Source organism: Gallus gallus, chromosome 2, assembly GCF_016699485.2.
Source record: "Gallus gallus isolate bGalGal1 chromosome 2, bGalGal1.mat.broiler.GRCg7b, whole genome shotgun sequence".
Classification (NCBI taxonomy): Eukaryota; Metazoa; Chordata; class Aves; order Galliformes; family Phasianidae; genus Gallus; species Gallus gallus.
In genome coordinates, this window is record NC_052533.1 from 22,710,641 (window position 1) to 22,736,365 (window position 25,725).

At 41.0% G+C, this 25,725-nt stretch overlaps 1 protein-coding gene across 4 annotated transcripts in view; it reads right to left on the reverse strand.

Moving 5' to 3' along the window:
* CDK6 (cyclin dependent kinase 6) overlaps positions 1–25,725 on the reverse strand; it is a 133,898-nt gene that overhangs the window by 103,795 nt on the left and 4,378 nt on the right. For all 4 annotated transcript variants that reach the window (NM_001007892.4, NM_001397375.1, NM_001397373.1 and 1 more), the window contains exon 3: positions 388–523. In NM_001007892.4, coding sequence (NP_001007893.1) covers positions 388–523 — 136 coding nt within the window. The remainder of the gene's footprint in view (positions 1–387; positions 524–25,725) is intronic.

Genomic DNA, 25,725 nt, shown 5'->3' on the forward strand with positions numbered 1-25,725 from the left:
ACAATTCTCAGTGCTCTACCTAGGGAAGATTCAAGCAGTCTTGGACTAAACAGCAATGGAATGATCTGCCTACAGCTGTGAGCAAAGGTCACTCTCAGTGGTTTGCAATGAATTTGGTAGGCCTACACTAAAACAGGAAAGAGTCACAGGAATTCAAAATCTACAAGAGAAAAAAGCAACTACAAAATTTCCACCAGGAAAATACATTGGTTAGTGAATATGGATTGTTGCTCTGCAGCTTGTGTCCCAAGCTGGGCTTTACTCAATTTTGATACGACAAAATGCAGTCAAAATGCAGTTTGCCTGAGTAAAGTCTTTGTGATTTATCTGTGTCCTCTTTATCTAATATTTTCTGAAAGAGTACCCAACATTCTTCTTCTTAAATACCTTTATAGTTTCAGTAGGCACTCCAGGCTCTGGAACTTTATCCAAGTAAGTAGTCAAGTCTTGATCCACATGTTCAAACACCAACGTTAACTTGGTTTCTCTGTCTGTTCGTGACACGGTGCACACATCAAACAATCTGAGAGGAGGGAAAGAAAAGAGAAGGTAAGTATACAGGAACCAGCACAGACATACCTTGCAGCTCACACATACCTATTTAAATTTCCTGCGGCACAGAGAACTAAAAAAAAGAGCTTTCCAAAGGTAATGCAGACTTCAAGCTCTTGATGCATCAGATAACTACTGATACATTGATAATATGACCTCTTTCATGTAGGGATTATAATATGGGATTAAGTAATAAGAATTCATCGGCTTATGAAAGTAAAATAATTATATGAAAAGAAAGTATTTTCTTGACAGAGCAACCAAAGTTAATACAGAATCTGACCTGACATTTATCCATGATCTACGCTCCATCAACCGCACTCCTTCTCAAAAAAACAACATAAGTAACATTTCTGAGGAAAAAAACCATACAGGTTGCCTGCATGCACCTTCAGTTTCTTCCCACGTAACTTCCGTGTTCACCATTATGTGCCTTTAGAATTAAATTTTCTTTGCTACAAACTGAACTTTTGTACTGATTACTCCTGCAAATTTCCAGAAGCAAGGAAAACATTCAGAGTCAGGGTACAGCTTGGAAAAAAAGCCGTACGCACAAGATGCCACTGCTAAGAAAGCTTTCTTTCATCACTTTCTGCCACTCTTTTACAGTAATTTCTTTATCATTTAACCGTGTTGCACAACATCAAATTCATACTCATTTTCAAAGCTCTTCATAACTTTGCATTCCTATCTGATTACTCTATTTTCTATTGTTCTTTTTTTAATTAGGATTTTTCTCACCTTCTCTGATTCATCTACTGTGCCAGCTTTTTATCTTCTACACAGAATTCTGCCCATCCTTCAGTACTTCACACCTATTGTTGTACCACTGACAGTCACATTCACCATCCTCCCTCAAGTCTCACTTCTAAAAAAAGTCCTAACAGGAAATCATCCTACAGATGCAAGAAAGCTGTTCCCTGCTCACATAATTTACTAATGTGTGTATTCACTTAGTTGACAAATTGTACAGACCAGTTTGCTTCTTTCTAAAGTAATGCAGAAAATCAACTGCAACTTTTCTAAGGTGACAGTACATCTAAGAATATATATTAATATCCTTATTAAGAAAGATATCTACAGTGTCAAACTGAAGAACGTATCACTGATAACAAATCAAAAGTAGTACTACTTATTTTGGTCAGCCATAGTAGTTGTATTCTTTTATTACATGGCTTTTATCCTCTTACACAGAATAACTGCTCACTTACTTTGTGGAAAGTGCAGGATTTCTGATAATTTTTTCAAGTAATATTTTCGTTTTTTTCCTAGAATCATAGAATCACCAAGTTTGGAAAAGACCCACAGCATCACCCAGTCCAACCATCCATCCATCACCAATGGTTCTCACTAAACCACGTCCCTCAATACAACGTCCAAACGTTCCTTGAACGCCTCCAGGGTCAGTGACTCCACCACCTCCCTGGGCAGCCCATTCCAGTGCCTGATTACCCTTTCAGAGAAGTAGTATTTCCTAACATCCAGCCTGAACTTTCCCTGGCGCAGCTTGAAGCCAGTTTTAGGACTAAGTGCTTTATATGCAAGATCTGTAGACAGCAGATGACACACAAAGCCTTGGGGGACACTTTTAAAATGCACCACCGGCGAACAGAAGAGGCAAGTACCTCGTATAGAGTTTGTACTTCTTATCTTAAACATGAAAATATTTCACAAAGGAGGGGAAGATTAGAATTGGCAAAACTATCTGTGAAGACTGCAATCCGTTTAAAAAAGCATTATGCTTCATTTGAGACGTCATAGATTTAACATGTTATGGCTCTGGTCCCATTTTAATAGCATTTCCAAAGTAATGTTTGGTCAGACACTTGAAAATTGCTTATTACACATTATGTTTTGAAAATGGATGCATGTGCATTCCTTTTAGCCTGAAAGAGCTTTTCAGTGAGCAATGATTTGGGAACTGGAGTTACAGAATACGGAGAAACCATCGTCCTACCTCCTTCAAGAAAAGGTAATCTGGGCTTAATCTGTAATCATCACATGAATGAATATTTATTGAGTGATTATGGGAGCCTAATGGCTGTTAACAGCACATTTCTCATACAGATATATAGTATTCTCTTTGTGATTCTCTTAATGCAGTATACATGGAGATGCCTGTACACAGTGGATCAGTTTTGTGAAAAGTCACAAACCTTCCTGAAAAGTTAAATTTGGTGGTATTTGGCTGGAGGTTAATAATCTGTAATATATTTATATAAATCAATGTGGAATGTAGTCGGACTGCCTATAACCCCAACACATGCAAATAGAGAGGAGCCAGACAGGTCTGAACATCTGAACATAAACACTGGAAAATATTTCCAACTGTATGATTTCTTTGTGTTGACCTACATTTACCTAAAAATGTTCTAAAACACCTCTTTCTCCTGGTATTTAACACACTGGCAAAATTATCCTTTCAACCACAGCAGAATTATAATTTGCTAAAAAAAGGCAAAAAGATCTCACTGTATACAATATAGAAGCAACGTGAAACCTCCGACTCACTGCAGAAGGAAATGCTGATTCTCTGTTTAATTATTCTGTGTGGGGCTTATTTTAATACTGGCATTTTCTGACATAGCACAATTAGGAACTCCAAGGAGTGCATTTCTAGTCTTCTATTATTGAGTCATAATACTATCACCGAGTAATAATATCTTTCCCTTTTATAAAGCCATTATGTGAAACTCTAAATGGTCTACTGCTAATAAACCTCTATATCCTACATGGGGCTGGTTGGAAGCACACTGCGTTTACTCACAGAAAACATATCTGTTGCCTTAGAAAGACAATAATTTAAAGCATACCTTATATGAATCTGCAGTGTTACAAAAAGACATCATCTGGCATTGCCTGTGCTAATCATTTTGAAAATATGTAAGTCACTCCAAAAGTAATGCCTCCTATTTATTTCCAAGGAAATTATGACAGATTCAAAGAGGAAAATAACTGTTTGATAGAGCAAATTTTCAGCTACAAAACACCATTTTTCAACACAGTCACCACCGTTAGCTATGCACTTTTGCTACCAATGAACAAGAGCTGCATGTTGTGCTTGTATAGATCTGCATGGCTGTCTGGAACACCGCTTGCCTTTCACATCACTGTCATTGCTGCTGAAACGCACCATCCACTGCCTCATTGTGCTCACATCCACCATTAGGGCTCCATAAACATTCACTGAGCATCAATGAAGATCAGTGGGTGCAATTTTTCCTGCACAGAGGAATTCAATTCCACACCTTTGCTTCATATGCACTTCCATATCAGACACCATTCCTCCACATCTGCTGCCCTCTGTCACGTGACAACAACATGTTACGGAATACTGGGAAGGTTCAACCTCTACTTCCATAGCAACAACATCCACCTTTGATGTCATAGGCCAACGTAATAAAACAGAAGGCATTACTTTTGGAGCAGCCCAAACAAGATTGAACAAGACAAAGCATTTTCATCAGATCGCGTCCATAGGGGTCAAACTACTTTTCTCAAGTTATATTATTTTATATCCCCCATAGAAAATGATCCACAGAGTTGCCTTCTTTAGTTAGGCATACTTCTGTTGTGTGCACTGGTTATCTTTCATGCCATTTCCTCGTGATTTTCTCTACGTGACAAGCCAGCTCTGTATGTCATTGCCACTCTGGAACAGGCAACAGCAAAAGGCCTTCTATTTAAAGAGTGAGGATGTGGATACCGTCCTAAGTGAAGTAAATGTACTTCAATTAATACAGGATTTCCATACGGAATTCTCTGTAAACACAAGCCCTGCCCTCCTATTGTACTTACAAATGAAACGATTGAATTATTTGATTAAAGTAAGATCCGCTATGGGAAATCCTGCAAGTATTTAACAAGATGTTTGGCCGGAAGTCATACATCGCCTGATGCATTGATCTGAACTAGCACAGTGTTCAACAGACATTTACTGAGTACCTATGTTTTAATGCATTTTTTCAAGTTAATAGTACTAAAGTAAAAGAGCTTATCAGCTACACATCTGTGTATCTATTTTACAAAAGCATCTTTCTTTTTCTGAATGCAGTAAACGAGATGATGAATCCTGAAGCCCCTGTGATTTCTTACAAGTAATCGGGTAAATGCAATCCCAGTTCATCTTTATTTTACACCACAACATCTGAATGCTAAATGCTTTCAGCAGAAAAGAGGCAGTTTGCCAATTCCTTTGAAAACACTGCATATATTCTAACTGGTACTAATTTGCTAACAGCTTCTAGAAGGACCCTCAGTGTTACTAGATTTGCTTTTGAGATGCTCCGAGAACTGTTATAAAGTTACCCATTTTCAAAAAGAATAAACATCTTTTTTTCTGCGCAAACTGAGGCAGCAGAGATGGAGATCAAAACCATCAGGCTACCAGGCTTACCACCTGCAGAAAATACCAAACAAGAGGTCTGACTGTAAGACCTGAAAAACTGCAGGACATTAGCTCCCTTGGTTACTCTCAAACAGATGAGTAAGTACAACTGGAAAATTAACCAGAGCATAAAAGGAATACTTGCTGCCAAAGCATCCAAAGGCTTATTGTTATTTTTATTGCAGTAGGGCTAATCCAACACGAACAAAGATCCTGTTACTTTGCTGGTCACTCGCAGCACAGAACAAAAAGACAATCTCTGCCCTCAGAAGTGTTTCAGTAATAGGGTTTTACCATAATTTTCTTAGGAACACTCTCTTCCCAGGAAGAATTGCTTCCTAGATTGTTCATGACAAAAAAAAAAAAAAAAAAAAAAAGAGAACCGGGGACATTGAGAAGGAGAAATATTTAAGACGTTTCCAGGTTTCAGAAGTCTGGACAAAGACTTAGATAGGAAAGAGTCTGGTGGTCTCAGCGTAACTCTGGAAGGTATTTACCACATGACAGAAAACCGCCACGAAATGTAAGTATGACAGTGTTCATGCAAACACAACAAAATTGGGATATCAAAACTATTACAGGTCATGATTGAGGTCTGTTAACAAATATGTTTGGGGCAGCCTGAATAGTTTCTGCTTTCACTACACTCAGGTTAATCCTGCCAGTACATAATTTTCAAGTGCTCAAGAATTTCAGCCTCTCATACCTAAAAGCACTGAAGGATGACAGTCAGGCATCCGTTGGGTCCAAATTTCAGCAGCAGACTTAGACTCTTCTGTTCTCTGGAAGCCACTGGTCTGTAAGATCTGGCTCCTCACCGCTTGAAAGCCCTTCATTCAGCCCAACCTTTTAAATGAGGTACTCCTTGTAAACACTAGTTCTCCCCACACTTTTCATTTTAGATAACTTCGCCATCTTTGCTTTTGAAGAAGGAAAACGGTCTGCTAACGGAAAGCAGACTCCTCTTGGGATCACATATACCAAACATATTTTAACAACAGGGACGTATTTCAGATGACAAACACAATAGCTGGGCAAGTGAACTGGAACATGTGCGTTACGAGAACCATGTTCCACGTAGCAAAACAGGAAATACAGCTTCACACTCAAAAACGTATGACAGAGCTCTTTCCCTTTGTTCAGGATATGCTGCTTTGTCTCATCCTCATCAGCAGTCACCTGCTCCACCATGCTTTTGTGAGTTGGCATTTCAGACATCGCACATAGGTTCTTTCTACTCTAAGGAGTTGCAGTGAAATAATTCTAGGTGTCAAAAGAGGACATGCAGATGAACAACCCTCTAAGTTCAAAGTATCTCATCTTTTAAGTGTTTTTCTTTTTTTTTTTTCTTTTTCTTTTTTTTTTTGGTGATAACATTCGTAAAACACTTAGTAATGCAGTGTACTAGTCATGCCAGCTGCACCTGCACGGTGTACACTGCTACATCGGACATGCCTCCATGGCAGACTGCACGATGATGCAGGGACACCTGGACTACTCTTGACCGACCACCTTGGTGCTGAAACAGGCAGTGTGACAGCATGGCACTGCCTGCAGCACAGCACTGTAGTCCACCTGGAGCTCCTTCCAGCAGTAGGCAGATGACTCGAGTCAAACTCAAGTCATTAAAACAAGCCTGATTATCTCGGCACCATCGATGGCAACTTTTAGTCTCACATTCTTATTCTCTGCATTTCTACTGGGTTCTTGGAGTTTGTGGGACATTTTCCCGGCCCTGTTGTCCTCCCAAAAAACAGTAATAGGGTCTCTTCTTGTCCTCAGAAGAAACTCTTTCAAGCACATTACAGAAAAGGACAGACCATAGTATCAGATAAAATAAATGAGTTTATCTATCTCAGACAGGCAGATGTCATGCAGATAGATGTCACCCATTCACTATCAGCTGGGCACAGTGCAGAACTGACATGCAGAAGGAGCAGTGTGATGCAGGCAGGCAGCCCAACGCCCTTGCCTTGAGATCCACCCCAGCTGCGCCCAGCCAGCATTCCTGCTTAAAGCCCACTCAGCAGCAAGCTTTAAGGGAAGGAAGGGGGATATTAGGATGACAAGGCAATCGTTCATCTGCAAGCTGAGCTTTGCACTGTAATTTTTTCCAGTCTCTCCCTTTCTGACTTGGAAAAATTATTTAAAATGCTTAGCTCTATAAAAGATGTTTTTGTTCTTTAAGTGTGTGTGAGGAGGAGAGACAGCAAAAGTGACAGAGAGGAATAGATGCTCTTGAAGGCGAAGTAAATAGCACAGGCTGAAGCCCAGCGGTGTGGGCTGCCTGGGCAGGCGTTCAGGGCGCGGTGCTGCCTAGGCCCGGCCTGTGGCACCCCGCACTCCATGCTGGGCCTCCTCAAGCTGCGGCGAGCACTGGTGCCAGCCGGAGCAGTTCTGTGATGCAGACAAATGTCTGCTCCCCTAAAACCACCAAAACTCATTTTCATATTCAACAGAAGCCAAGGTTTGTGCCCAAAAGATGGAAAGGCCAAACACATTTACTCACCGCGCCACCCAAGTCACTAACAGATTCAGTTGCTGAGAGATTTACTTCAAGGAAAAACATGTCTGACAAGATGTTCTCTGCACCTATCTTTGTTTATAGCACAATGCCGTCTTTTTCAGTCCTATCACTGCCATTTCTTGTTCACTTTCTTTGCAGAGGGTGATCATTAATAGGCGAGGAACAGAAATGAATCTGATGAAGGTCAGTAATGACTGCAGCACTTCAGCTTTCAGGACTCACCCTACAGTTCACCAGTTTCTCAGAGTACTTGCTTCATACGCTAACAGCTTTGTCTCATTGGATTTTAAATGCAAGCTGGATGATTACCTAAGGCAAACAGCAGCCTGCTGGTACTGGTGCCTGTGTGCTGCTGTTAGATCTCTCTGCCAGGGGCAGACAGGTCACCCCCATGTCAGAATAACCTGGCTTGCTGCAACGAGTCACTGGCAGATTCTGCACAATCAGCAGTTGCCATATGACCTATTCGTGGGGCTCTCCTGAGACCCTGGAGCACACAAATCTACACTCGGCAGTGTGACACGGAGTGCTTCCTGTAAGATCCCGTGAGCTTCCAGTTCAGAACTCAAATTAAAGATTCTTGGATTCATGGGTAGTGCATGTGCATCCCCTCTTAAATGTTCCAGACTTTCCACAGAGCACCTTCCCCAGGAGCAGTTGCATTCCTTTTTGCATTCTCTAAATTGCTCAACACATAAATAAAGCTGATGCCTGAATACTGAATTTCTTTAATTCAAATGCAAGGAGCACAGCAGTTACCCTAGGCTCTCAGCTATACCTTGTGCAAGATGGGATACAGCAAAATGCAGTCTCTGCTCAGGGGTAGACGACAAGTGAATTGCTTGTTACAAATTCCTCCTTTCAGTTTATATTCAGAAGTTGAGCTGTGCCAAACCTAAAATCTAAATCTAAGTTGATAATCTCTTTCCTAGACTTTAATAAAATCAGTGACTCATCTTCCAAAGACTGTACAGCCGTATAAGTTATTACTAATTCTTCAGTAGTTTAATAATCTAATCTGTCTACATTTGAGACAGTTAACTCAATGGTGATGCCAACATATCTAAAATAACACAGGAAACAATAACCCTCCACTTGACGCAAAAAGGAGTCACAACATGAAATGAGATGTCCTGCTGGATTTTCTATACTATCTCATAGGGTAATGTCACAGCAGCTCCTCATGTATTTTATTCAACATTTTTTAAAGTGGTAAGTAAATGTAATGCAAATTTGATTCCAAGTTCTTGCTTTTCAGAGATGCCCGGGCAAATCTGAATGACAAGAAGCAGGCACTGTACAGGATGACAGAAAAAGTGTGCTGTTTTAATATGCAAACCTTATGATGAAATACTTTTCTACGGTGCTTCATAGGAAGAGATGGGTCTGAATGGTCTGTATTTTTCAGGCAGGATCAAAAGCTGACTTTCAGAAAACAAAAAGTCTCATGTTTCAACAGTACTGTGAAATTCACTGTGAAAACAAGAGTAGTAAAATAGAAGGGAAAAAAAAAAGACTAAATTGGCTAAAGTTGACAAAATTAATACACACAAAGTAAATAAATAAAGATCAGTAATGACAGCTCCTGATAGAAAAACCAAATTCATTCTTTTTAATCCTTCAAATCATATCATTCTAATGTATTCGAGGAATTATTAAGGTAGTGTAGTGTAATGTCTTCAGTGTAACATGCTGCATATCCACATGTTAAAAAGAAAGTAATTAGTAAATACAGGAGTAAAACAGGGAAATATTTAATGGTTACTGTCTTGACCAGTATTTATATCTGGGGTTGATTATTATGTATCCTCTCTTAAATACAATGTTCTTGGATCTCACCATAATATTATATCAAAGAAAATCTTTTTTAGGAGAATGAAGCAAGCACCACGCTGGGAACCCAGATGCAAATTTCTTACAGAGCCTGTTTGTTCATTGGTATGACACCATGTTCAGCAAGTCTGGAGCAGCATTTTCTGAAATATTTTTATATTGGCCAGAACAAAAACACAGTTTTGGAGTTAGAGCAATAATGTGCAGAGGAAAAGGAAGAGTACTTATCATAAATCTGTATCCTGTAAGATCCACCTGCCCTGAGCTATTGAAGAACTTAGGCGGTGCTTAACATCTAGCGTGCAATCAGCCTAAAGTACACAAAAGTACCTGGTACATGGTAGCTGTTGTAGGGAACTTGCTTTAGCAAGGGGTTGGACTCAATGACCTCTAGAGGTCCCTTCCAACCCCTACGGTTCTGATTCTGTGATAAGGAAGCACACATTGTCTAAAGCTCAGTCTCCCGTATATGCCTGGAATTTTTCAGAACTAAAAACAGAGAAGGCGAAAAAAAAAAGAAGAAAAGGCATTAGTTGTCCGTGCACACTGAACAAAAGATAAAAGGGCAAAACATGTCATCGTTCTCTTCTTTACACGCACCCAGTCATTACCTGAACAGGAGCAATGCAAATCCCTGTATGCCATTTAAACACGCACCTACTGTGATGGTTGCTATTTGTGGTTCCTGGTATTGCTTTTCCTATTCACACACTGAGAATTCTGCAGGCTGTGGCCCTGCATGTAAGCCACTCTCTTTCACCTCAATATCCTTACCTGTACCAATGTCTCCTTCCTAACATCTTTACCAGCTTTACAACTTAAGGCAATTTCTGCATATTGCTATACTTTGAAAATGACTGTCATGATTTACTGCATACAGTTCTTCACAATATTTGTTTTTCCTTAGCTTTTGAAATGAGCACAACTGTGAAGCACCACTTCCTCAGAATTTACTTGAGGGACTAGAAAACACAAATGGATAAGAACAGCTCCTGTTATCTGACAAATGGAAACCACCAGTTTACCACCAGTTATTTAAACTCCATTAAAGCAAAACTTAAGATGTCTAAATCTGTTGAAAGAATCAGTGTATAGATTCACTAGAACTAACTGTGCTGCACTGCTCAAAATTTCCTGAAAACAGATCAGATATTCACTCATTTCCAACATGAGCATGGTGGGTAAGGTGGCACACATAGTTGCCACATATGGCTATAGAGGCGAATATTTAAAAGGTGTGTCGATTTCAAAACACGTTTGTCCTGCATTAGGTTAAAGGATACTAAAATAGAGAGACAGTTTGTGTTGCATTTTGGCTATATTTGTTTGGAGTAGTGACTTAGATTGTGCTTTGACACCAGAGCTGTTCCCAAGAAATCTGTGTACTGCAATCAATGCTCAATGCACTGTTAGCACTGAGAAAGGGAATTCCTCCATTTACTTCAGCAAGACCTGAGAAGGAGCACAGTGAACACAAGTGACCTCCACGGGCACTCCTTCATTTCCTGTCACCACCAATGTGCCAGGAACCACCTCACCACCTGTCTGAAAGCAAGCAGCACTATTCGGTTATTTCCAAGTCAAAAGACAGTGTCAACTGCTCACACAGCTAAGAAAAACAAGCAGGATTTTGACTAATATTTTGGGAGGCATTCAGCTAGAAGGCATGCAAGACACCTAACTAAGCTGAAGGTAGCTGTACTGGCTATCCATCATCAGACAGCTCCAGGAGGCTCGAGTGTCATCCATCTCCATGAGTAGCCCAGCTGAGCCCATGGAGCTCAGCTATATTTTTCGACATCTTCAACCTCTCACTCAAGCCCCACAGACCAGGATCAGTCCTAAAAACCTCTGCGTGCAAGAGCCTTTACCTAAGCCTCATGAAGTTAGTAGATGTATTTAACTTGTTTGGCATGAGTTCAGAATTTCCTTTAATTTGCAAGGGAGTTTCACCTGTGAAAAAACTTGCAGGGTTGAGTTTAATATTCATGTTGTACAGAAAAGAAACAAATGGGACCAATAAATCCTCAATAGAAATTTTACAAGATTTTTCTGGCTTAATAAATTTAGCCAGGAGGCAATTGCTCTTAAACACTGGCTACACAAAAAGGGATCCTCGTTTCCATTAGCATGCAAATTCCTTACACATTTCATCAGCATTTAAGACACTGCATCTTACTAGCTTTTCAAGAAGTGGGCTTCATGGATACTCTGCTCCTCACAGAGGTTTGCATCCCGCTCTGCTCACACGCAGGCTCCTTGGTTGTCACGCCATTCCCTCTAACAAGCTGTATTATTTTAACATTAATTCATAGCACGTGCAAAGAAAACTACAGTGTCTATTATTGTAAGATTCCCAGGTGCTTTTACCCTTCAGTTCGTCAGGTAGTTGTCTAATAAACATGTTTCCTCCTTTTGCATCCAGTTTACGTGATCCTGTGAGCCAGTCATTTAAGGATTAATGCACGCTGAGCAAAGTATTCTACAGACCGTGCAGCTTTTAAAGTATTTCCTTTAAGCTCTTGCACACATATGTAAAAGAAAACAAATTAAAGATTATTTGCAGAGTTTGGCAATAAAAATGAGGTGTTAGTAGCATTTTGAGCTGGCAATAAATTTTATTTGACTGTTTTATTACTTTGGGGCAAAAGCAGCTATTTCTTTTGGGGTGTCTTTTAGCAGCATGAGATTAGGGTTTACACTTAAACGCATGGAGAGTTTTGAAATAAATTCAGTGCTTTGTAAATGACGGCGTACATCAGATGTAAATACACGACAAAGCTATATTTTGGATGTTTTGCAACAACATGACTTTCACAGTTCTGAAAGGAATGAGCAAGCTATAATAAATCTTGCAAAACAAGGTCTGGTTCCCAGAGCGCTAAAACATTTCTACATTTAGGCAGATGAAAACAAGGTACATCCACTCAACTTCTGCGAGCAAACGAGCGTGCTCGGCACCGGCCCCCAGCCCGTGTCAGCTGGGCTGAGCGTAATGGCCGGGGCTCGGCAGCGCTAACATGGCCCCGCAGCTCCCAGCTGGCTTGGCGCACAGGCACGGCAAGTAGGCATCTGCAGGAGGGAGGCAGGGCTGCCCTCACATCTGCTCGACAACGCTGCGTGGACTTGAAACTAGTGGACACAGATTACTTATGGTCTTTATAAAACAAGCCAGTGTCAGAGCTGCCGAGCCTTCATTTGCTGAAAATTATCCGTTCGGGTCTGTCCTGCTCTACTGCAGTCCCTACATGATCTGCCCTTTTCCGCTTCAGAAAAATATTATGGTGGATGAAAATTATTCTGACCCTTTCCAGCCCCTCTAAGAATTGCTTTATTCATGCTATTATTTTTACTCCAAGAGTAAGTCAAGAGACAGTAAGCAGATATTGAGCCGAGGATGGCTGAGGGAGGAACTTCCTGCTCCTCGTTATTTTCCAAATCCATCCCCAAACCCCACCATCCAATTTACCTCCGTTCTCAGAACCAGCACAAAAACTTGAAACACAGCTGATGGCGTGGAGCCTTGCCACAGCTGACCAAACCAGTACCCATACATGCCATACAGGGCCCCCAGCATAGTCTGCAATAGCCTTTTCTGGTCTGGCTCAGCTTGCCCATTCCACGGACAAGATATATACACTTCGATTCCCATCTCTATCTAACAGAAGCAACCAGATAATTATCATTTCAGGACTTCATCCTTTATCTCTTTTTAATAGTCTTCTCCTGTCTCCCTCTTAGCTCTTATTTAAACCTACAATTTATCTTTTATTTCAATAAGCAGTCAAGGAAAGGCCAAATTTTCATGCTGTGAATTGTAGCTAGCCATAGAAGACATCAATTTTTTATGTATAGTTTTTTCACCAGTTTCCATGCTTAGTGCAGCACACGTTTATAATTAAGTTGCCACTGGGCTACAGCTTATACTAATTGTCATATCATGCAACTTCTGCGTGTGGGGGTGAACACTCAGCAGCGGTAGTGGTCTATACATACTAACATCTTTTCACCCATATACAACTGAATAGCAGCAGTTACAAGGTAAGATTCTAAACCCGAGGAATCCAGAACAGTTAAATTGAATAGATACAGGGAATACATCAAGGAAATGCACAGTGTTAGACAGCAAGGATATGGCTGCATTCACCCTAAGGGGAAAAAAGACACTGTGCAAGCGTGATGATAAATGAACGAATTTAGGATCCAATGTCCCAGATTAGAAAAGAAGCTAGGTATTTTGGACCATCACATTCATGAATCCCTAGACTTATTGTCCAGAGTGCCACCTCCCAGTGCTTTTCCACTAGTTCTCCAATCTCTAAACCACACAAATATAGGGTTGGAAGAAAAGCCTGAGACTGGTAGCACACATTAAGAAGCACCCACACCAAATACTTACAAGGATGCACACACATCCCAGGCCCTTGGGCGCTTCCCACCACCCCACTCCCAACGCAGAGTTATGGCTGCAGAGCTTTTCCTTGCAGCACATGTTAGTTCAAGAGCCTCGCCGTCACCTCAGGTCTCTGCAGCACTGGGATATTTGTGAAATAAAACTCCTCAGTTATTCCAGGAAGTTGACCCCGACCATTTTACACAGGATATTAAATAGACCCCAGCTGTCTCCACTTAGAAGTGACTTAGTTCGTATTTTCATAAAGGTCCATTCAGCCTCTTTCTGAGTTATCACAGAATTGATATGACTTTCCAGGAAGAAAACTCAAAATTTCTGGTTTACCTACTGCTCATGCAGGCATTTCTCGGGCTCGAAACATCACAGCTGGCATTTATGTGTCCTAGAGTAAAAATCTTTTTCTGAATTATGAATATATTTCACTGCGAAGTAGCTGCCTCAGAAGACCATTTGGAAGAAATACACACAGGAGAGAGTTTTTGTTGCTAAATCCAAGAAGACACAGCAGCCTTCTTTTCCATGAATGGCTCTGTACAGCATATGGCTACTGACGTAGGCGCAGTGCATTCTCCCTGCTCTCCCTCCAGAAGGCAGAGGGGTGACACAGATTTAGATTTTCCAAAGCCCTGCACAAGAGCACTTTTTTAGGCTTGTGAGAATGACAATCATCAAAGTATCAGAAAAGCCACGATAATCGTGTCCATTCAGCAAATTGTAATTAACCTATTTCAAAAGCTCGACAGTCTTTTTAAGGAGAGCCTCCGTGGCTGAAAAGATAACACTGCAATAGTTCTATATAAAGGACGTGTTCTGAGATGAATGAGTTCTGGAACAGAGTAAATAAAGCAATTTAAAGACAGTATTTTCATGCTTGAAAGATGAGCGATCAAATTTACAAGATTCTAAAAAATAACAAGAGGGTCAATATTGACACACATAATCCCACCACCAAAATATTCCCTAAAACCTTAAAAATATATTTGTGGTGTGCATAAGGAAAAAAAAAAGCCCATCTGTTTCAAAAATGAGCTCTGCTGCTTTTCAATATTGCCATCCCCTGCTCGGCTGCTTGCTGGAGTGGGCTGCGCCCCGGTTAGGTTAAGCCATTACATGTTTACTCTTTGGATACTGCCTGGGCTCTCTGCCACTCACATCAGGCTTTATAATTTTGTATTTTCACTTTCCAGAATACATTTCATAAAACCTACTATTTTATTGTGCTTAGGAGTGAGACTGCGCTTTGGTTCCAAGTTTCAATATTCAGTGTCATGCAACTTTTTAGAAACAATTAGATCCTGTGATAATCTTTTGCCTGGCTTGCCCTCATCCCCTTCCCATTTTTCTCTTTTAACTCTGAAAAAGAAAACTATTCAGCCACTTGTAAGGCTCAGATTTAAAACTAACTGCAGTTCTGCATGTCTAAAAATCCTCATTCATGTTACGAACCAATAATTCTGAGCCTCCTGGCATAAATGCAGGAAAATTTTGAAACGTTTTTGCATTTTCTTTTGCACACATACACACATACAGAATCACACATATCCAAACAGCCTAACAGAACAGTTTGCTTATAAGACAATTACATTGTCTTAGCAGTTCAATAATAAAAAAGCTGTTTTCAAGCCCAGTGATTCAAGCTATAGAAGAATTAGCTCCGACAAGCACTTGATATGAAGCATTTTCACCCAGTAAAAAAAGTAGCAGCACCATCTGTTAACACAGTAGGTTGATTTTAATTTTGCAGACTATTACCTAGCAATGTAGGCTGGCATGCTTTGAGCTTATGGAAAAACAAACAAACAATCAAACTTAAATTTCCAAAAGAATTATTTCAAGCAATAAAGGTATAAAATATCACTGCTTTCTAAGAACCCAGGACTTGGTAAGTCAGCATGCAACATGGGTTAGAAACCAGAATTCTTCAGCTATTTGCAATTGTACAGTCATGCAAATTTCTCAAAAGGAATTTGAGAGAATTATGAAGGAAAAAAATGTGTAACATCAAAACGTTATTAGCAGTGAGATAATTAGCCTGCTTCGTGGCAAATCCTTTACCAGACCAGTATGACAGAGAGAAGGGAAATGAGAAAGAAAAACAACATCTGAGAAGTCTCTGAAAGACGCCATAAGACTCTCTTGGGCTGAGTTACCCCAACACACCTCTACAGCTATGCTTCCTCCTGTAAGAGATTAACTGACAGCATTTGACCAAAATGGCTTCTGCTGGAGCTTCAAGCTGTGCGCAAGGTGAGCAGGCAGTGATGACCCGTTCCAGCTACAACCTGTTCCCTTTAGCCCTGCTCCCTTTAGCTCTCTGATGCCAAGTTCAAACTAGAAGCAGGCTGTCTGAAATCAGGGCATTTCACAGAAACCCAGCCTCTACCTTTGGAAGTACATTGTTTTTGCTGACGGATAAAAAAACATCCTATGCAAACCCGTATCAACAATGCATATACTGGACTTCAAAAAAAAAAAAGGCACCTGTAACACTGAGTTCTTAATTCTTGCCTAATTTCTGACAGTCCAAATGGCCTCTGATTTCAATGCTAGATTTTTGTTCCCTCACTCCTCAAATGTATTCCTATTTGTTTTTGTAACTTCTCCGATTTGCCGTACAAGTTCTGTACCAGTGCTTCCTGCTTTCCTCCTTCAGGCTTATAAAGCCATAACAGCTGGCCTGTACCTCACCGAGGGTCTGCAGGCTCCTGTTGGGTGTCCGCTCTGATGGAGTCACCCCAACTCTCCCTGCAGTGAACAGGGAGGGATGGGTGTTTCTAGGGGGCGATTCATGCTGCTCCAGGAGAGGACTGAGTGAGATGAATTACTCCCAGAAAGCACATTCTCACTCACTACGGAGAGAATCCACACGACTAGGCTGGACTATGCATGTTTGGATGATTAAAGCTAGAAGTCTGCCCAGAATTCTTACCTTGCATTCCTGTTGTTGCTGTTGTTCAGTTGGTTTGGTTTTTACATGTGGCTCTGTATACCTTCTGTGCCTCCAGCATGATATACTGGAGCAGAGCCATGAAAGGAATGGAGAAAGTTCAATTCCTGCCTTTGATATCATGCACCCCTCTGGAGATTTGGGGGAACCAAAGAGATACATGTATACTTAAAGCATCCAACCAGCACCCAGAAGAGGCTACAGATCCAAAGCCATAGCTAGAATTTCCAGTGGCTGGACAGAGTATAACTGGGCAAGGCAGATGTCCTAATGACAGTGTGTGCTGCTACAGATCTCTGTTTAAGTACTTGCCACGTAAAACCCAACCATTCCTATGCCTTTTTTTTCCACAACCGTTCCATTTTTGCTTAATTCCTGTTACTTAATCTCTCTTTTCTAAAGTCTACTGGTACAACAAGTCTGGGAAACATCTTTTTCCCCAGAATAGCACATTTAATTATTATGGCCCCACTGACTTTCTGGCTCGACTTAACGAACTTTTTAAGCGCCTATCAGAAGTTACTTCTAACAATGCAGAGTGCTCTCTTCCAGGAACAGCTGCTTCACTGAAGGTGTCTGCTAATTTTGACTTTAAACCTTGTCCTGTTTATCCACTTTACTCTGAAAAGTGGTTCTAGAGGACGGCTGAACATTTACTTTTACTCTGCAGGACTTAAGCTTTGTTTCTGCAGGACAGCCCCATCTGTGCTCAACTTCAGGTTACTGAAAACTAAGCAGTCTTTGAACTACTTTCTTCTTATAGACATCACAATATCCTCCAATTGGGTTGGGACATTCCAGTATAATTACAATGTCCTTTAAAGAGACTCCCTCGTCAGCGTCATTCACCTGTCCAGGTTCAGGTTTTATCCTTAATTTGCAGTCATACGGGTTATCTTAACTCTTCTGTGCAACTCTCAACTATTCCTACTGCTGTTCTGCTGAGCTGTATCAGCTCTCCTGCAGTTAAATTCCAACTTCTTGAAGTTTGTGTCTTTTCACTACTACAGAAAGCTTTGCTTCCATTTAACTGAGATACGTTATAGATGCTTTAATCTGATGCAAAAAAAAAAAAAAAATCAAAAGGATCTTGATTTCTGAAGAAGAGAAACAAAATGAACAATCGGCAGCACAGAGGCAAGCAGTGCCAGCTAATCCTCTCCCTATTTTAAATGAAGTTAGAAAGATAAATGTAGTGTGATGAAAGGGATTCAGCACAATGAAGAAACACAGGTGCTCAGTTCTCACGAAGCACTGCCTTGCCCAGGCCCTTCCAAGAATGCCACGCCAATCAGACTTTTAATACTGATTTTCAGACCACAGCCACCGATTCAAACCCATCCTGCTATGAATATTATTGCTTCGATCAAAAGCTATTGCTCAGCAGCTATTGCAAAGCAGAGACAAACAGTAAGGCAACAAACTGATTAGAGATGTCTAAGAGGAAACCGCAAAGACTGGTGGGTAGGCCTATCTCCATTAGTGATCTAGAAGGTTATCTAAGGATAAACAACGCACTAATTAAAATTGCAGATGCTGCTCAACCTCTGTGTCATAAAGATGACAAACGCAAACAAAGCGTGATGGTAGATAAAATTAGCAAAATGAGATTCAACTCATAACCTATTTCCTAGCTGAGAAAAATAATGCAAGTCTTTAACTTTTACGGTCCTGAATAAACTTGGAAGTCCGAATTAATTGTTCCAGTGCTGTGCTAGTGAATAACAAGTGAGACACAAATGTTCATTCAAATGTACAGCAGATGCAGAACTGTAGATATGGAAGCATTCCCTCTTGAAGTAAGGAGATGTACACAGCACCTAAATGATCGTATCTGTGATGTAACCTGGAGTTCCAGGCTGAGCACAATGTTGTATTAATTGCTTGAGACAGAAATCAAATATTTCAGAGGGTACATACAAGGGTAGAGAGGAATTATCTGCAGTGCTACAAGGGAACATAACTGGGAGGAGTGACACAGATCAAGAGAAACTCTGAGTCCATATTAGTGAAAAGCTTCCTAATGCAACAACTGGTTTTGCATCCCAGAGCACTTTGGTAAACTCCTTAGTCGTGACACGTAAAATCTGAATGGCAACATCTCATTGTGCGTGCACAGTGGGACACCTCTGCACCAACTCTTTGTCCTAATATGTTTTTGTTCATCTTAATACGAGGAGTTTATGATTTCAACAACCAGAGCTGGTATAAATCACTGCAGCTTTATGAACTTCAGCTTCACCAGGAGAACGTCAAGCCTTAGATGTGTAACTGCATTTCTGATCCGCTGGAAGATGTGGACGCAATTGCCCCATTACTGCTGAACATGAGGCTCCTCATGCAGACCACCAGTTCACTGTATACTTTGCTCTTCTGAGCATAACACAAGAATCCCTCAGGACAGGCTGAGAGCTGGTGCTCTTCTGCCTGGAGAAGAGAAGGCCGTGAGGCGATCTCATAGTGGCCTTTCAGTATCTAAAGGGGAGCTACAGGAAAGAAGTGGACAGACTCTTTAGCAGGGTCTGTTGTGATAGAACAAGAGGAAGTGGCTTCAAGCTCAAAGTTTAGGTTGGATATAAGGAAAAAATCTTAGAGTGAGGGTGGCACAGCACTGGAACAGGCTGTCTGGTGTTGTGGTTGATGCCCCATGCCTGGAGACTTTCAAGGTGAGGCTGGATCAGGCCCTGGGCAACCTGATCTAGCTGTGGTGTCCCTGTTCATTGCAGAGGAGATGGACTAGATGGCCCTCAGAGGTCTCTTCCAGCTGTAACCATTCTATGATTCTACGATTCTGTGATTCTAATAACCTGAAGATCTTCCTTGAACTGTAAGTTTCTAACGATTCTACGATTCAGAGCACTTGAAGATTATAATCCTCTTTTCTGGAGAAAGCCATCCACCCAGCAATAATTTATTGAAGGGCTATCATTTATTATGAACCACACTGAGATTCTACATAGCCACAAGGGTTTTTCTAGGAAAAGGATCTGATCACCAGGGAGAGCAACTGGTAAGCAAAAATCACATATAATAGCTAATATTGTAAACCTGAAGAATCTAATTTAATCTCTAATGTGCAACACACACACCAAAAAACAAACAAACAAACAAAAAACCTCACTGTACTTTTATAACAAGAAGAAGAGTAGAAAGCGAAAACCAGAAGGACAGACTGGGGGAAGCTTATGAACATGTACCAGAATTAATACAACTAAGCTATCAGAAATTCACCATATTTCTATTTACATGTCGGATTTAATCATAAGTTGACTCAAAATACTGTTCCCACAGCATTTTAAGTTTTTTGTAAATAAAAAAAATGTCATATCCTATATCCGTTTTCAGTATCACATCTTTTTTAATAAACGTGTGATTATGCACTTAGCCAGCTAAGCTTTTCTCATTTTTTGTAGATACATTCACCATTCTTTGTCTTAACAGGTATATGCTCAATGCAATATTCAGTGGCTGCACAGCCCCCTCGGTTCAGGGGACGGGGCAGAGTGGGCAGAGCCCTCTGGGGTTGTTTCATTTCAGCACTGGCTGTGCATCCAAGCTGGTGCTCCCCCGAACATCTGAGTGCTGCCAGTACATTCCCAGCTCCTACTGCCAAGTTAAAATGAAAACGGTCTTAGTTCAGAAATGATTGAGGTGGTTTGCTCTAATCAAATTAAACCAGCCAAATGTTCTTTTCAAAGGTAACTGTCTACTCTGCAGCTGTATGCAAAATACCACATCAAATGTGAAAAAAAATAATGATAGAATTCTGTCCTTACTGTAGAGCGCTGGCTCCACAGATGAAGAGAAACAAAAGCATCAGTGCAGCTCAGAATTACACTCACAGAAAGCTCCTGGAAATATGCTCACTTGTGAGACAGCGAACAAAGTACTGAAATTCCCAGTTTATAATTAATTGATTTCAGGGAGAAGGGAATTCTCAAGAATTGTTAAGCAGCAACAGACACCTTGGGTTACTTCTCATCGTGCCCACCCCTCAACACAGATATAACACGCGTAGCCAAAACTTCACGAGAGAAAAAAACAGCACATAAGACTTTTCCATCCTATTTCTCACTTCCTTTCTCTGTCTCTATCACAACAGGTAACATTTAGCGCTGACTAATGTTGCAAAAGCCCAAACTTGACAGGTTTCATTTAAACTCAGTATGATTCATCTGCGTTAGAATTGAGTTTTCTGTCACTGAATATGGGAAATTCCTGCAAAGATGAATTCATATCTGAGTTATTTTCATTTTGCCTTGCTAAGAAGAGGTCAATTACCTGTTAATGACAAGCCAGAGTGGTATCAGTAGCCCTCCAAATAAATGGTTTTTAGACAGTATGCAACGTTTTGCTAAGTTGGTAAATCGTTTTCTAGGTGTGTCATGGGAAATCTACCTCAAGGCAATTCTACCACTATCAGCAAGTTGGCACATTCCAGCACACCCTTTATTTAGGTATCTGAAATCACCACCTCATCCTAGAATTACATGAGATGCTTCACAGTGTGAAGATTCATCTTCCTCTACAACCTTAGAAATGCATCTAAAGCATCATATAATGGAGTTTCTTATTACTTATAGAGCATCTTCTTTGATCTACCTTTAGAAAGCACGATTACCTGATTCTAAAGGGATTGGAGGAGTATTTTCTTGCCAACACCTCCCAAGGATGGAGCAAATTTTCCAAGCATAGGGGTAAATAAAGAAATAGGAACATTAACACAATAGTTGGTATGCAATGGGTATTTGGAAAGTTACAGAACTCAACCGTCACATTTCCACTCTTTGATGATCTTCACATCAAACCCCTCCCAAACGGAGGTTTCCCAAATAAAAATGTCAAAGCACATTCTGTTGCACCCCTTGGAAAATCCCAAAGCCATCTGTTCAGTAGTAGCCTCATAGCTAAAAGGTGTAGCTGTTAAATAACCCTGCACTTGCAATTTAGAATGTTTTTTAGAATATATGAAAAATACAGGAAGAACTGATTCAGAAGGAGAAATTAAGGTCTTCGGATGAAAAAAAAAAATGCAACTTAGTTACAAATTTATAAGGGCACAGTTATCTTCTGATCATGTGTTAGATCACTCAGAATCCACTCATTCCACAAAAATGGACAGCAACCAGATTAAACACACGGAGTAAAACCCATGACTCGTGTTCTTACGTATATTGCCCCAGTCACTGCTTCGTCTCTGAACTCTATTTAGGAAAGCTTTGGAATACTCAGTGCATATCTTCTATTTGATTATGTACGTCCATATCTGCTAAACTTCAATTGCTTAAACCCCACCGAAGTTACCTGAGTGACTCCCTCCATACCTTGCTAAGTCACAGCTGCTCTCCTTCAGCCAAGTGGGAAGAGCGCGCTGCTGGCACCCCCTGCTCTGTGCTCTGAGGAATCATGAAGCAAACCTGAGCCCCAGTTAAGCAGCCCAGTTGCCTGTTGTGGCTGATGCTGAACTCCACATCCCACTGCAGCACCCAAGGGAAGGATGCCTGCTGTGGGGCAGCAGTAGGCTGGGCTGCGCCCATACGAGCTGCTTCTCATCCTGGGCAGCACCTAGCAAAAGCAGATCTCTCCAAGAACAGCAAGAACACAACTGACCACAGATTTAGAGAAGGAAGGGAGCTCTGTACATGATCTAAAATGACTAATGTTTACTCACACAAAGACTGGAAACGTTTTTTATAAAAAGCTTAGATTCAGAGTAAGATAAAATACTTTCTGAAGAAAGCTTGTACTCCCTCCAGAAACTGGTTTAAAAGGCTCTTCCATATACAACCCCTCCTTCCTGACGTACTCTTATCTTGTCCTGTATCTGGCAGACCATGCGTTCAAACTAAATCATCACATCCATTACTGATAAACAATGCATGTGGACAGGAAGAATATAACTTATTTTCCCTTATTCAGTGTAGTGTAGTGTTGCAAGCAGATCATGAGATGCGAGTTCATGTCCAGCCATTTCACAACGGCCAATTTAAGAAACTTCTCCAGACCCAACCTACAGCCCAGCCCCTCTCAGCACCAGCCACACCGCTCCCCTCGCTCTCCTGCACACCAAAGCCCTTTCTACAGCTCACAGCCTCTTCTCCAGTGCCTTCGTGGTGGCTCCCAGCTGTGGCAGGACAGCAAAGGGCCATCTCCGAGGGCTCCCCAGCCTGGAATTGCCTCCCTCCCACCAAGGCATTTCCCATCTCCTCATTTTGCCTTGAAGACCATCTTGTTTGTGTTAGCCTGAAGCTGACTCTGAGGCTCACTCAATTTTTCCTTCCCATTACTCATCCACCTCTGTTGAGACTAATCTGCCACATTAATTCCTTTAACCTTGGCAATTTTGAAGTTTCCAATTCAGTTTCTTCTGCTTCACCCCATCTCTACATCTCATTTCACTCTTTCAGCACGCCAGATAATCCTCGTACCCAGCAACATGAAACTACCCACTCCTGGAGTCTGTCAGTTGCATATGAGTGGTGCTACACAAAAATAAATGGTATTGCACACCACCGATCTGTAGGAATGATGTCATAGCCTAAAAGTTTAACATTAGCTTGGCAGAAAAAGGAAGTAAGGAAGGAAGCAGAATTCACTGGAGAGAAACACCCTCTAAAATAGAAATGTTTCGCTTAACAGGATGGAACATCTCACTGATTTTGAGAACATCACCCTTTAAACTTCTTAACAGCGCAGTTAAAAAGACAGCAGCCAATATCAGCATTGCCACAAACTGAACAGAGGAACAAAACTGGCTACTGCATTTTGAAACTCCTCTCCCACTGCAAGTTCACATAAGACTTCAGTTTGACAAACTGAACAAGCAAAACAAATGCAAGTTCAAACTACCTTCCAAAAGCTTTACCTTATATTGGTGACTTGTTTCACATTCTGACTGCTCTCTGTATTGAGTTAGATGGGGAATTTTAAGATGCTGTTATGAAAAAGATACCTCCTATCTTAGCATAACACCATTTTAAGGACCAAGCCATTGGAGTGTACTTCTGGGGGCTTTGAGCAGCCAAGTGCAGGTCTTTGTGCCTGGGCACACAGGGATGGGGCAGTCAGGTGTCCTCCAGGGGACGCAGCTGATAGGCTCCACAGTGCTCTCAAGCGTAACCCAAAAGATAAGAGCAGTGGATTGTAAATATTAGGAAAAAGCATCATGATGGTGTTGTGTTACCACAAAGTCTACAGTGTCATTTTAATTTCACTGGATGTAAAGTAACACTGAACTCTGAATACGGGATAATTGCCCCATTACTTGTAATTACTGGGTTTCCCACACATTTATCCACGTACCAAAAAGTCTGAGGAATGGCGTTACGCTTTCAGCTGGGCAGATCACTCTGCTGGACAGAAGTCGATTCCCTGGGCCACCTACTACCCTTTCTTAGCAGGAAGGAGAGAAATAAGGTTTTAAGTTCCTTATTAGATGATAATTATGATGCTGAACGGCTACATTTCTGACCCTTACCTTTAACATAATAGATCAGATTAAATTATAATAGATTGCATTCAATATAATTTTGATTGTTTTAAAGTAGAAGACTTACTAGCCCATAAAAATAGTAGACCAGATTTATCCTCCCTCCCCTGCAAAAAAAGAGAGCCAGGAAGCAAAAACATACAGCTTTGCAGGTTTGCTGTATTTGCTTATGGTTCAATACTATTAAACTGTTAGATGTATTTATCTACATATATATATCAGAAATCAAGCACTGCAAGAATTACAGCATTCTGTCTTGTGTATCACCTTCCTAGGGTGCGAATTCACAGTCTGACGGACGATTAACATTAGGGGAAAATTATTCATCTGATTATCAGCAGGAGAGATATAAAATGAACACAATATATTGCTGAATTTAGCAATATAATCACAGGAAAAAATGTACAGATATACTACAGCAGGGAATACTCCCAGTTTTACACACAGGAATTTCCTGAATCTGTCATTTATTCCTGGCAAGGCCTGTCCTTTGTCTACATATATTTCACTTCTTCCCAAAGAGAACAGCACTGAGCTACATAAGTGCTGGACCAATTTTAGCTCAGATTTAAGTACTGTACACAGGAAAGCTTGAATAAGGCATTACGTTTTATCTGAAAGGTGAGCACCTTAATCATCCTCCTCTTACTGAGGATATTTCATAGCCTACAACATTGCTCACTTCAGAACAATTCACGTTACCATTTACTCTTGAAAACTGGCTATTTTTTGCTGGCTATTTACTCCATGAAGGTAAATGGAACAGTGTAAGGTGTCCTGATGGGGGGCTCTTTACAAGGGCAAATGCAATCAGGACAATATTTTAAGGGCAAAGCAGTCATCCTTTTAACTGCATTTTCTCCCATGCCCTTCTGTATTCTAATTTTGTTAGTCTTACACAAGTTTTGGTGAGTCCACTAGGCCTTAATCCCTTTATTTAACAGTTCAGACACTTCCACTACCGTCACTTTTCTGCTGAAGGTGAGACTTTGCTTCTCACCCTGCATCTCTTCTTGCCTTATCCTGCCAGGAGCTCTCACCTCATTTCTTTACCTCCTGCAGTAAAAGCAGCCATGCTGTGAGAAACGCATCTCGGCGTGGTGCGAAGATGGAAATACCTCACTTGGATAGAAGGGACACGAAACAAACCCTCAGATCATGAGCAAGAAGTAGCATGGAAAAATATGATAACTGTTTTGTTTAAAATTATTCTATGTTATTCACTCATTTCTGCTTTATGGAGAACATTCTCTTCTGCCCCCAGCGCCAAGCATTAGGAACCAGTTTTGGCACCAGGCATTCCTCAGGATTTTAAAGAAGGGAATGTACGCCCCGCAGGCCAACGCTGGTCTGCAGGAGCTCCGCTGGCCCTGCATTGAGGCTCACCAGCAAAACTATGCAGCTCCATGTCTACTAAGCATGTACCAGGGATTCTCTTTCCCAAACTGCTCTTCACATTCAACACCTCCTCATGCAGATAGGACAGCCCTGGGCTGAGCTCCTTACAGTGCTCACTGAGCCGGCCCAAGCCTATCCTTTGAGTTCAGCACAACACAACACGGCTCGTGGCCTCTTC